The sequence below is a fragment of the Equus caballus genome, chromosome 30 (assembly GCF_041296265.1).
Source record: "Equus caballus isolate H_3958 breed thoroughbred chromosome 30, TB-T2T, whole genome shotgun sequence".
In the NCBI taxonomy this organism is placed as follows: domain Eukaryota; kingdom Metazoa; phylum Chordata; class Mammalia; order Perissodactyla; family Equidae; genus Equus; species Equus caballus.
In genome coordinates this window covers 35876145-35890180 of record NC_091713.1, presented here as the reverse complement: position 1 = coordinate 35890180, position 14036 = coordinate 35876145, and the positions used below count along the sequence as shown (strand labels likewise).

The window sequence follows — 14036 nt, the reverse complement described above, 5'->3', positions numbered from 1 at the left end:
TGCACTTCCCCTTCCTGTGCCTGGATGGCTGTGTCTCCAGAGTTAGCAAGCCTGGTTCTTTCCTGCTATTTAGATTTTAGCTCAAGTATCAAACTCCTCCTATCGGTCTTGTTTAAACCCCTCTAATGGCTCCCTCCCTCCCCATACCCTACTCAATCGTTATTCTATCAGTTCACACTACCTTTATTGCTTTGTTTACCATCTGCTTTCCTCTCAGTAGAATGTCAATAAAAGTGACCCTTGTTGATCTTTTCACTATAGTATCCCCTGGTCTAGAACAGGACTTGGCACATAGTGGGTGTTCAGTTAACATATGTTGAGTGAGTGAATGAACAACTCATCAGGTTGGAGGTGGGACTTGGGTGCAAATAATGTTAAGAGCTGGTATGTGATCACTTCAGGTACACTGGCTTGACAGCCCCCTCAGTGTGTGTGTGTAAACCAGACAGCTGATTTGAGGCCATTAAATCAACGACTATGAAATAAACAGCAATAGATCTGCTTGAAGTTAAAAAACAAACAAACAAACAAATTTTCTGGTCAAAAAGTACGTTATACTGAAGAAATTTTAAAACATCGTGTTGGTTTAAATTGAACACGAAACAAGGACTAAGACCTCAAGGAAATCCATGTCACCAATACCTGGAATTTACCTAGAAGGAAAAGGCGTGTTGGAAGGAATAACAAAGTATATAAAAGATACCGATGATATCCTTCTTTGCAAGATGGACCACGAAGTTTAAGCCATATATAAGAAGGAAAGACTGGAATGCACTTTCGGCTAAATGCCGGGAAACCAGGGGACACCCATACCAAAACCCACGTCATAAAATCCTACAGTCGGCTGGTGTCCTGCGTTGCTATGGTGCATCGCCAGTCCCTCTGGGTCTCCTGTTCTGAACTTCCTTTGGTGGCCTCCCTTTGCCATGAATAAAATCCGCGTCTCTAAGAACCGTACATAAGTGACCCTGCTCACCTGTCCACCTCACCTCTTGCCGCTTCCCCACACAGTCCACCTTCTAGCCACAGGAATTATTCACAGCTCCCCGAAAGCACAAAGCCAGCGCCTCTCTATTTTTGCACCAGCTATTCTTTGCTAGTAATGCCTCGCGACCCCCTCACTCTCACCTGTCCATCTGGTTCACCGCCCCTAGGACCCCTCCACGACTCCCCGTAGGTGTTCCTCCCCCCTAACCTGACCACACTGTCCCCTGCCCCAGGGTAGGCAGCTTGCTCTGCATCCTGGGCAAACCTCTCTCTCTCTGTTTCAGTCATTATTGGACTAATGCCCTGTTTCTCAGGGGTGGGGCTTGTCTGAGAATTAAATTTTATTTTTTTAAATTTTATTTTATTATTTATATATATAAATAAATATAAATTTTATTTTATTATTTATATATATAAATAAATATAAATTATTATTTTATTAAATTTTATTTTTCAGTTCAAGCATAATCTTAACCGTTAGTGTAAGCACAGTCAGGACATTTGGGTGCCTGTCACAAGTGCTTGCACCAGATTTCAGAGTCAAGGTTTGCCGTGGTGTTATTGCTGCATCGGTGCTACGGAGCTCTACGTTAATTGAGAAGGGCAGCCTGGAGGACTTCTCTGCTTCTGTCTCTATCTCCAGCCATTGAGCCTAGTGAGGGACACGCAGTAGGAACTCAATACCTGTTTGAGGAATGAGCTAGTGAACAAGTGAATTCACACATGAAATAAAGAACGGAATCTGCCCTAGTCCTAGCTCACAACACAGCGTTTACGCCAGCAGTGTGTTAGGGGCAGCTTGAGGGCGGGATTCAACTCAAAGGAAAAGGCTACATCCTGGTGAAAGGCAGGCATACTGTGCCCTGGTCCTTTTCAAAAGCTTAAACCTCAGTTGGATCCACCAAAACATATGACTTCATACGAGTGAAGTTATGTTTTTGAGATTTCAACATTTCATTGATAAAACCATAAAAGCAATCCTCAATGGTCAAATAAAACTCCTCTGAAAAGATTCATAACCACAAATCCCAATATAGGAGTGCAAAATATGAATGCTTTGAAAGCTGGTTATTCCCTAGAAAAGTCAGGGCTGTGTGTTTTCACTGCGAATATCTGACGTGATTTGAATCTAACTTAAACAGCAATATTATTGCCCAAGCATCTTCTCTCCTTAATTTACTTGCCAAACAGATCCAGAAGTTTTTTTTTTTTCCTCCAAAGCTGGAGCAAGAATCAATTAAAATATATCATAACGTGTTAACTAGCTAATACAGCGGTTGACATTCGGGGCATTTCAAGCCTCTGAGTTTTTAGCAGCAGCACTGCTCTTTCATTCCCTCTGTAAGATCTATAATTGAAAGAATACCGTGAGAGACGCCTTTCATCAGCTCCACGAGGTACGTTTCCTCCTTTGGTAACCGCACAAGGAGAACCTGAAGCACTGCAAGCTCCCCAATTACAGTTGATTAGCGAGTACAAATAACGTGACAGCTTTTCATCACCCAAAGGAAAACTTTTGAAGAATCCTGTTGCCAACACTTCTGCACAAACGCTAATCTATATCATTATTTTACAAGGGGAAATGTAACATTTAGTAAGTTTTTTTTTTTAATTAGGCAATAAGCAAAGCCTCATAGTCATCGCAACTGCAGATCAAAAAGCACGGGGGTGAGGAGAGGATGCGTGTGGTCAAGAAGCGTGGGCAGTGGCTTCAAGGTGGGTAGGATACAGTGGTCAAAAAAAAACAACGGGCCTTAGAATGAGCCAAGGTTTCAGAGAACAGTCTGAAAACAGGATATGGACTCAAAACTCTGTGACATATACTCCCAAGATCTGCCAGGGAGAATTATTTGGGACCCAAAACCTAGGCGTGGTACAGTTATTGTGAGCGTGTCTGTATAAAATCAGGGACACTACTTAAGAAGTCATTTAAGAATATATAGTTAATGTGGCTTAAAAGAGGAGTGTGTCTCCCTCAAGTTGTGAGAGCATTAACTCAACACGTATCCATTGTCTAATGGCTTTCATTCCCATAAAAATGTTTTTAATTTAAGTGAAATAATTATACTGCTCTCCCAGGTAAAGTATTCTGTAAACAGGGCATTTAGAAACGCGATAGGCAATTCACAGGAGGTGGTCCTGCTGTAGACTTTGAAAACCAACACTATGAACCACTGATGAAAGGCCAGTTACATCCATGCTCCCCAAATGGAAGACGGAGACCAGTGCCTCCAAAGGCACGGGGGCCAGGTGACATTCTCCCTTCGCAATGCTCTTATTGCACAATCAAGGGCAGACTTTAGACCTATTGGCCAATTATTCTATCTGTCATGTAAAGAAAAAGCATTCTTACAGACTTAGACACAGGATCATTTTGCTTGTAAAGTTGATCCTGAACGTTGTGTAATCCCAGTGACATTTTTACATATTGAAGATACCATGGTTCTCTTCTAGTTTTCTGAGAGAAACGAACAGCAGCAGTGCCCAGTAGTCCTGTGAACTTCAGATTTCTAATCTTTCTTCTCCAAGTTTTTGGCTGCTGCTTCAGAGGACACTCTATGTGAACAATTCATAGCCTTGGTCCTTGGATGTCAAAAACGGCAATGGAAGATGATGGCCAAGGAGGTTAGAAGCGAAGGAAACATGGGTAACCATTTGTGGGACTGAGCAGAGATGCAGCTAAATGACTGACTTAGAGTTGCCCTGCCGTGCACGGAAATCCTCACAACTATTTGAAGACAAGGATTTTAGAGGTGTCTCTGTACGAGAGTTACGGGGGATCCCACACATTCTCCTTGCCCAGCCAGCAGCCCTTGCTCAGTGAGGCTGAGCTGCTACCCCAATAGAAAACACTGCTGTGTGGAAGTCACCTTGCACAGTGGAAGCACCAGACAGAAGTTCTATCGACTGTCACTGAATGTAGCCCATTTCTAGGGCCCATCTACCCAACTCTTTCTCTTGCCTTCTCTGCCCATCCTCAGACCTGCAGAATTTGGGTTGCCCTCTTTACTCCATTGCATTTTTCCTGAAGCGCAAATGCAGATACAGCTGAGGACAGGGAGTAACAACTATGTGGTCCCCAGACCCCCTACCCCATTCTAGCCCCCGCCCCCCACGCTATACAAAGAAATGCCTGCAGGCACCTCTGAGAAGCCTGGGGCATAAGAAGGGAAGGATGAAAAGCCAGCTGAGTAAGAAAGAGAAAGGGAGTCTGGACAGATAGAAAAGGAGAGCTGGAGGTGAAGTAGAGTGGAGAAAATAAAGACAGTGATGCAGAAGCTCACAGTGTCTCCAGAGAGGCAGGCTGGGGCCCCAGGCTGCTGGCCGGCTGAGCTGAGCCTGGCGTGTGGAGAACCCAGAAGTGCAGAGGGAATTAGGTTTTAAGTATCAGACATTTAAGAAAGCCCCGGCTGCTGGAACAGGTGATGCAGGATGGGTCGTCATTCCCGAGTGTGGGTGGTGTTCCTGGGTTAGAGATTAATGTCTTTAGCGTGAAGAAGAGCTTAAATGCCCAATTTCTATGCAGCCATTCTGCAAATGGATGTTGAGCCCTCCAAGATTTGTACGATTGACTTCCCAAGCTGTGGAAGAATAAGTCAGAGCAAAACCATTCTTCACTTACCCTGGAAAAGGAAAAGACGTATTTTACCTCCTAGGTTCAGAGGGCAAAGGCCTTCAAAAGTGTGTTAAGGGGTGTCACACGTGAGTCATGTTTTCGAGGTCATTTAACGCATGACCTGACTCTGTAAGACAGGGGATACCGTGCACAGACAGGTACACAGGGGGCGTGGGGACTCCGGGCGCTCTACCCCCGCTACAGCGAGGAAATGACATCTGCAGACTTTCCACGAGATCTGAGAGCGATCTGTGGGCCCCGCTGGGCAAGCACAAGTATTGGAGTCAGCAGAGACCCTAATTGCTCTGAGCTAACAGGTGTGTCACAGCCTCTACGCAGACAAACTGAGGAATCTGCTTCCACGGATTATGCAGCAGGGGCTGGTGCCGGGCATCGGAGGGGAGGAGGGTGGGCTGCGTGTGGGGAAAGCCCACCCAGGTATTCCCAAGTGGGGAGGACCACACGGAGCCACACCCCCAAGTGCCAGATTCTAGCCCCCTCCAGGTACAGCCTGGCTCTACAAATTAAGGCTTAGATGCTCCAGAGTATAGGCCTCTGCAACCGGTCACAAACCCCACATCCCTTTCTGATGCAAACTTACTGAACAGTTCTGTACATTCCTACAATGTCCTCCTCTAATTAAAGAAAGAAAGAATTTGCATATCCCTGGGCCAACTGAAGATGATACATTTTTTGTTTTAATAACAGCATGACCACACAGCACATTAAATGAGACTAACACTCACATAAATGTAAAGATCTTAACAATTGTCTGACTCATGGTAAAAACTCAATCAGTGGCAGCTATTATTATCATCTATTGTCCAAACTCTGCAGGCCAGGAAAAATGAAGTATTTTCTGTTGACCTTGAATCATCCCTAAACCCTCAGCTATTATGTCACTCCACGCCCTGGGGGTAGATTAGTTCCTGAGGTTTTTTTCCACGTCTGTTTTTTTGTTTTTTGAGGAAGATCATCCCTGAGCTAGCTGCTGCCCATCCTCCTCTTTTTGCTGAGGAAGACTGGCCCTGAGCTAACATCCGTGCCCATCTTCCTCTACTTTATATGTGGGATGCCTACGACAGCATGGTTTGCTAAGAGGTGCCATGTCCGCACCCGGGACCTGAACTGGCAAACCCCAGGCCACCAAAGCAGAACCAGCGAACTTAACCACTGCGCCACCAGGCCAGCCCCTCCATGTCGTTTTTTTTCCTCCCATCTTTCTCATTCATGCTCCCCAACCACAAACTGACTCAAGTGCCTTGGTTAATTTTGCTGAGACCAACAGATTATTTGACTAAGTGGTTTGGTTTGTTAAAAAACTAGTTAGTGGGGCTGGCCTGGTGGTATAGTGGTTAAGTTTGCACACTCTGCTTCCGTGGCCCAGGGTTTGCAGGTTCGGATCCCAGGCATGGACCCACACTCTTCATCAGCCATGCTGTGGCGGTGACCCACATACAAAACAGAGGAAGACTGGCACAGATGTTAGCTCAGGGACAATCTTACTCACACACACACACACAAAAACCCCAAAAAACTAGTCAGCAAACTTTTACTATTCCATTAACTCAGTGTCTCTATGGGCCACTGCAAACAACCCTAAGCACGGGAAGGGATGGCTGGACATGTCACCTGGAAAGAACACGTTATGGACAGCAACGGTTCAAGCCTTTTACTCTCACCCTGTAACCAAAAGGAGCCCCTACAGTGTGCTCACTTCACAGGGATGCCCTAAGGATCAAACTAGAAAATGGCCTGAAAGCACCCAGTCCTAACAGCAGGCAAATGGTGAGCACCCAGGGAAGGTTCCTTCTCCTCCCCTTCACCATCTGCCTGGAGCAGAGCAAGGAAAAGGCAAGTGTCTTCCTCCTCTCATTGTTCCTATTCAGACACCTGACAATGGCCAAGCCAGTTAAACATGGGTTTCTTGGGTGTGGTTGGCTATTCCCATGCGCTCCCCATGGTTCTGGCAGATAACAAATAGATTAATAGGAATAGGAAGCTTATCGGGTGTGTGAACAAGCAAACCCAGTGTGAAGCTATGATCATCACTACTAACACTCCTACCAAATATCCTGGCTTCCCGGGGAGGATGTGTTTGCACGGACTACGAGTGCCTGGCTACGCCGGAGCCAAGCTTCAGGAAGTCAGCGTCTAAACTGAGCCTGCAGTTTGCAAGTGCACACTCACTGAATGAAGCAATTTTCATACTTAATAAAAGAATAATGAGTGCATAGCAGTTTCAGGGGGTCTGGTATACTTTCATTGATGTTCCTGTAAAGAACAGATGCTGAAGAATACACATCTCTGAAGTCAGGGGGCATTTTCACTGCCCACCAAAGAACTTGCCATAGCACAGACAGGTACCAACTGAGAAGAGCCGGTTCACCCAGTGGATGGTGAATAAGATAATGGACACATGTATAAGCAAGAAGATTAGAATAATATACATTGTCAACATGACAGACCAGACCAGAGGCTTCTCTTTCAGGTCTGCCTGGAAGAAATCATAGAAACAGATATTTGACACCCAAAGAGACTTGAGAGACCATCAAGTCAAACCTGCCGATTGCGGAATTCCCTGCAAATTCACAAAAATGGGAGAAGACTTCCCCGTCCACCTCGGCCGGAAGAAAAGCCAGCGTTCTCATTTCCTTGTAAACCTTTGTAAGGTAGATTTCTTTTATTCAGATATCTTTTTGATGAGTAGGCGACATGGTACTAGATGTTTTAGTTTGCCTTCGGATAGAAACTTTTCTCCCCTCTTGATGAGAAATCACTTTAAAGTTTGTTTCTGCTTATCTCCTTCCAGGAGGAGACACTTTGCATCCAGAGAAATGAAATGCCAGTGAGTAAAGCACTTATGGTACCCGTAGGATGCACACGAGCAGGCAGGGATGCTGGGACTCGACTCCTGTTCTTGAGCCCCAATTCTCAGGATGGAGGCGAAGGTGGGAAGACACCATGCAGGGCTTTCGCCTCCTCCACACCGACAGAAAGAAGGGCTGGGTAAGTTTACCAAAGACTGTCGCTTAGAACGGGGGCAGAGCCAATTAAGTCTCAGAATGTCGACCTGTACTGGTGGGAGAGGTGAACTAAGGCTTGGGAAAAGGGATCTGGAACGTTAAAGATAGATAAAACTCTGCTCAGAAAGCTTCTGTAATGGACCAGAGGAAAAGGACCAGAGGAAAAGGAAGGCTCACCCCACCCCCAGCCCCCTCACTTGAGAGGATCCCACGCTTAGAAACTGGCTTCAGCATGGCTGAATTCCTTTGGCACAAACTCCCTCAGCCTCTGAGACCTATTTTCCTCAGAAACGCTAGTGATGTGTTTCAGTCAGGATTAATTTAGATTTTTTTAAATTCCTACATGTATCTGAATCATTCATCGAGGGGAAGTTCTTATACATCCATTCCCAGAATCCTCTTAAGACATCTGGTCTCATTAGGAGATCAAATAGATCCTCCAGATTCATTAGCTGTTCAACAAAGTGGGAATTACCTCCTCTCTGTGCTCGTGTCGGTGAAATATTCAAGACACAGATGAGAGAAAAATAACGGAAAGAAAAGTATAATCTTCCTGACTCCCAGGGCAGCTCTTTCAGCAGCCGTGGGGGTGGGGGGTGGGGGTCTTGAATTCGATCCTCATTTCCAAAAACACAAGGAAAAAGCCAAAAGGATAGGTCATTGTGAGAGAGACTTGGAATAAACATGGCATGGTACACCGAATGTAAGCTATGACCTCGGGAAACATTTTTAATACTTTTATAATTAGTGGGCTCATCGATCACCTGGCTACAATCCTGCCTTCTCTTCCTGCCTATTTTCACAAACATAAATAAAAAATAATCCACGCCAAACACGCCCAGTGTCAAGGTGAACACGGGATGTAACTGTGTTTAGCTATTCTAACTGCTGAGCACAACCCGTGTTGTTGACTCTGAACCGGCTTCTCCCCGTGTGCAGAGGGCGAGGCCCGGGGGCACGCTCGGGACCCCCTCTCGAGGCTCAGAAGTGCTGGCTGGTAGATGCACCGTACTGAGTGATACCCCAGTGGCCTCGAAGAATTACTGTAGCTTTCTAAAGTGACTCATTGTGTGAGCTCAGAGAAAACCTGTCTCATTGATTATTAGTGATTTAGTAATTGGAAGGTAGGGCTGGACTGCTGATATCCTGGAGATCTGCTTTAGCTTTGCTGGCAAAGGCCTGTATTTCTGGAGTCAAAGGTCACACTGTCTGTCGGTGTGTGTGTGCTGGGGGGTGGGGAGGGGGCTGCACAGAAATACCTCTTCTCTGAACCTCCATGTACCCTGTCCGGTTCTGCCGTTCAGTAGCTGTGTAATCTTGGGCAGGTCACATTCCCCCTCCTGCCTCAGTTTCTTCATATGAAAAAGGAAGAGCTGGGGTCATATGACCTCCACCCTCTCTTCCAGCTCTGGAAAGTCTGTGGTTTCTAGGCAAGGAGGATTTTTTTGATGTTCCTGTGCTGTTTCTAAAGCTAGTAGCTTCAGAGTATTAATTTCCTCTTTCTCATTCTAATATTTTGAATGAGAACCAGAATATCTTTTTTGCCCCTTGTAAATATGTGGAAAAACAAAACAACCCCCCAAATTTCCTCTGGCCTTCTGTTCCCTTAAATAGTAAACAAATGAAATCCGTATTCTTTTCTACATGGTAGAGAATGTAACGTGTCCTGGGAGAGTGAGCAAGGGGTCATTTGTAAAATTGCCTTATTATCCTATTACCCTCCAGGAGCAAATCTGGGCTTTTTCATCTTGGGGTGGGGGCGGTATGAGCAATCTGCCCTGTAAGCATATCACTTGATGGGTGATTGGCCGTGAAGTTAACAAGAAAAAGGCAAATGTTTAAAGGGGAGCATTCATCTTCCCCAATGATATTTAACAATCACAACTTTTGCAGGAAGACCAAGCCAAGACTGGGCTGTAGGTTCCAGGAATGTCTTGGGGGCCATCGCAGGAGAAGGAGGCCTTTTTCGGGAGTTGTTCTTAGAGGTGGCAGGTCGTCAACGCCCCGTGGATGGTCCACAAACCCTTCCCCAGAGATGTTTCTTGGACTGCTGGTCATGCCTCATTAGCGGGTCATGAAACCAATTTAGTGGGTCATGACCAGAAATTTCAAGAAACATGAAATAAATTAGACTAAAGCAGAATAGAAGAGAAAACATCAGAGTACGTGGCACGGAGAAGGTCATGTACTGTCTAGTGAGACTTTGGTTCAGGGGTGTGTGTGTGTGTGTGTGTGATGTGTTTGGAACACTAAGTTTCAGTGTAAAATATATTTCTTACCGAAGGTCCTAGTTAAAAATACGAAAGCTCCTGCCCTGTAGAAATACTCTGCGGTGCATGTGTCTTGAAGGTGCCTTCGAACAACGGCTCTGCTATCTTGACAAAGTAAATTTATGGACAAAAGGAAAAGGAATTCTACCAGAGCTGAACAGTCACCTCACAACTCTATATTGGTTCCATCCCTAAAGTTATTCTGAATCCTACTGTTCATTCTCTGAAAAATACTTAAACTGCATCGCTCCTTCCATGCCAGCCCCAGGTAAACCATGCAGCGGGTCAAGTCTGTCTTTCTGGGGGCACCTCCCTCCCCTTGAAGGTGACCCTGGGGTTTGCATCTTCTTTTCTTGTTCAAAGCAATTCCCATGAAAGACGAATAAATGCATTAAACAAGAGTATAGATGGCGGATAATGCTTTAATATGCCTCGTTCCCAAAAGTATTTATATTTCAGCCAAAGATTAAACCTCATGCCCTATAAAAGAATCTTGTAGAATGTAGCTACAAGGGGAGGAAAGGAGAAAACTGGAGCTTAAGAGTGTTCCCTGAGCGCCATCATGACAGTCCCACCTGTGGTTGTATACGCTCTTCATCAGTGTTTCCTTTTTTACATGTAAATAAGATATTTCATTTCTCTCCTAGGGAATCTGTGAACTACAACTTCAGCTGTCTTTATTTTTTTTAATAGATATTTATGAAACCACCTTACTGTAAAATCTTTGTGAGGAAATATTTCGTCTTACCGCACTTTGTATTCATCTTACACCCAACTCACTGCCTGGTGAATTGTAGGTCCTCAGTCAGTGGCGGTTAATGACCGTTTATCACACAATTATACTGCTCTGTAACATACGTGGAAATACGGTTTCCCTGTGTCTAACTAATGAGAGTACAAGGACATACTTTTTCCTGAATATAAGATAGAATTATGTAAAGCTGCCACACACTTGTTATAAAACAATGACAATTTTAAAGTAGCACCAACCTATTGAGTATGTAATCTATGCCAGGCTCCCAGTACTAGATACATTCCCCACATGGAATCCTTTATTCCTTGCAAAACTTCCTCAATAGAAGTCTTGTTACTCCCTCCATAACCCTCCCATGAACAACATATGTACCATTTTACAGATGAGAAAACAGGCTCAGAGATTCACAACCTGCCCACAGAGACACAGGGGCGAAGACATCACGCAAATTGCATCCGTCTGATGGCAAAGGCCGACCCATCCTCACATGTACATTCTTAACTTTTTAGTTGCATCTAAAATTATCGTTTCCATTTCCATTTTCGAAGACCTTACCTGTTCTCGGAAGGACAAAGCTGTGAATGTAAGAACACCAGGAAAGCCTTGTTTGTTCATTTCCGGTTTTGATTTTTAGGAAAAATGCTCTGATGATCACAGAGGAGTGACACACTCAGAAAATGCCTGGCCTGACTCTGCCAACTCAACACACTCTGCTTGCCCTCCACAGCCTACTATCTCCACCTTCAGTCGTCTTTGCATGGAGCTATAAAGAACCGGAGAGTCAGAGCCAGACGTGCCAGCAGTCTTAGCCGCATGCTGGTGGTATTCTCTGAACTTACTTGATCCAGTCAGATAACTTTTTTATTTCCATGTACAGATCACAGTGTTTAGTGAAGACTGTTATGAAAAGCACTGTTTTCCATTTGCAAATGGCTTCCACATTCCCTGGTCCATCTACACAGACAATTTTTAACAGAAACCCTTTAAATTAAAAGTCTACTTTGTACTGCCTATTTCTCAGAGACTTTAAAATCTCCTCCACTGTCCTAGGTGATCAGAAGCCAGACATTCAGCAGCCACATACAACCCCCCCCACATGCAAGCAAAAGGAGGAGATTGGTTTTGTAACAGCTGTGCTTAGAAATCAAATCCAGGATTCACTTTTGTTTTTAAAACAGAGAATGAAAGCACTGCTGGCCGAACGTGCTTGGGTAGCCACACTTCCATTCCAAACTTCTCTCTAACTTTCCCATATTAATTCAACCTCAAATTTCCGGAAATAAAATAATTATGTAGTTAAACAGAGATCCTTATACAAACAAAAACTGTGTTTACAGTGTCCCAAGCCCTTAAAACCAATGACAGATGCGGCGCATGACAGTAAAACCCAAGCCGGTCCACAGCACTCATATCTGCCCACTCCCCAGGCAACGGCAGTCTATATCCTACTGGGACCTGCTCCGAAAACAAAGGCTTTACCAACCTAATGTCAAGGTAAACAGGCAGTAAATACCTACCTGTTACTAGTAACCAGGGGTATCATTTGCATTCTTTAGGGTCTCAACACAACTAAATGTTGGCATTTTTTCCTTTGAAATGATACCATTATAATACAGCTCTCGGCAATTTTTAAAAAGTTTACCAGGTGCTGTTTCCCACTAACTTAAATTTTCTAGCCATAAACCACCTGAATTAAAGGGACTAAATAATGACATTCTACCATGCCGAAAAAAACTAAGTTTCCTATATTTTACGTTGAATGTGGTCCCCCCAAATTAAGAGCTACATAGAATAACAGCCCCATAAAGTTATGCTGAGGTAGTCTGAAGTCAAGGTCATAAAATTCTTCTACTCTGTAAATCGTACAAAGAAGAAAGTGAGGAAAATGAATTTTCAGCCTCAAGAATACATGATTTAGGGACAGAGTTAGGGCTCTCTGGAAGGGGCATCGGAAGTTCCAATAGCTGATGACATACCTTGAGCTCTCGGAAGAAGATGCTACTCCTGGCCCACTCGACAATGGAGAAGAGGGTCTGATCGGCCATTTTGCACATTAGCCCAAACGTGCTCAGCTTTTCATGCTTGCTGCGGTTGGCTTGCTCTTGCTGCAAATAGGCCATGATTTTGGCCTGGACTTGAGGCTCATCTGGCTCACACTTCAAAAGTTCCAGTATCAGATGAGGGATGCTCGCCGGGGAGCTGGTCTGGTAACCATCCATGTAGGAATAGCCCATTATTGACTCTGGTGAGCTGGTGTAGGGGTCTGGGTACTCGGATTTGATGGCTCGGCTGGGAAAGTGGCTGTAGGTTTGGTAACCTTGCAGGCTGCCATGAGGTGGCATCGTCATGCTAATGGGGGACGTTACAAAGGGACTTCTGTCATAGTCCGTGGGAGGCAAGGCAGCGTGGTTCAGAGGTAGGCCTTTGGAGGCAGAATGGATGTTCTGGATGGCAGAGGAGATGCTCAGCTCAGAGGGCATTGCCTGGATCACCTGAGACATGGCTTCCAGCTTAAGTCCATTCGCTCGAATGAGGGCTTTCTTCTGTTGCTTCAGGGCCCTGTCCCTCTTGTACATTGGCCCAAACTTATTCCTCCCTCCACGCATTCGGTCGGCTCTTACCGCTGTTGAAGGGGAAAAAAAGGAAGTAAGGGTATAAATAAGATGCAAATTGTTAGCATTCTCCAGATCTCCTGATATTTAGCAATGTTGAAAGTTGACCAGAAATCGTATGTGTGTGGCTGTTTTCATTACAATAGCCCTCAAAGATTCCAAAAAAAACCCCCCATGTCCTCTTTATTTATGAACTCTTTCCTCCTAGTGTGTTTGTCATCAAAAAAATATTCTGGATATGTAGGGACATATTAACCCTTTGGTGGACTGAAAAGATTTCATAATTTTTACTACACCCAGGGGATATTTTGTGTTGCTAAGAAAGGATCAGTTTCTGTTATGCCAGTTATGTTGTGATTCTCTTCAGGGAAACTCGAACTGCTGAGACGAAAAAACCAAAAATCAAATAACCCATTTCTGGATTAAATTGTAAATAATCTCCCTTAGAATATCTTCTTCCCTCAAAGCCATTTTGGTCAATTTGCTGCCCATCTATTTAAAAAGATTAAAATCAAATGTTTCCTAGGGCATCCTGATTTGAAAATGTGAAGAATTTTTTTTAATACTTTCGCAAGTTATTTTTATTTGTTCTCAGCTGAATCACTTCAGTCTTGTTTTCATCTAAGCTGGCCTTTCTAGTCTCAAATGTCTGCTCTGCTTAGAAAATTATTTTCAGTTGGAATCGATGAGTATCCATCCGATGACCACCAGTTATTGGTTTTAACTTGAGCAGAACTGGACATAATTAAAGCAAATTCATTTCTGAAGCTG

At 44.4% G+C, this 14036-nt stretch overlaps 1 protein-coding gene across 7 annotated transcripts in view; it reads right to left on the bottom strand.

Annotated features, from left to right (window-relative positions):
- The window catches only part of NR5A2 (nuclear receptor subfamily 5 group A member 2), a 132052-nt gene that overhangs the window by 99035 nt on the left and 18981 nt on the right, over window positions 1–14036 (bottom strand). For all 7 annotated transcript variants that reach the window (NM_001081795.2, XM_070255553.1, XM_023632397.2 and 4 more), the window contains exon 4: window positions 12630–13276. In NM_001081795.2, coding sequence (NP_001075264.1) covers window positions 12630–13276 — 647 coding nt within the window. The remainder of the gene's footprint in view (window positions 1–12629; window positions 13277–14036) is intronic.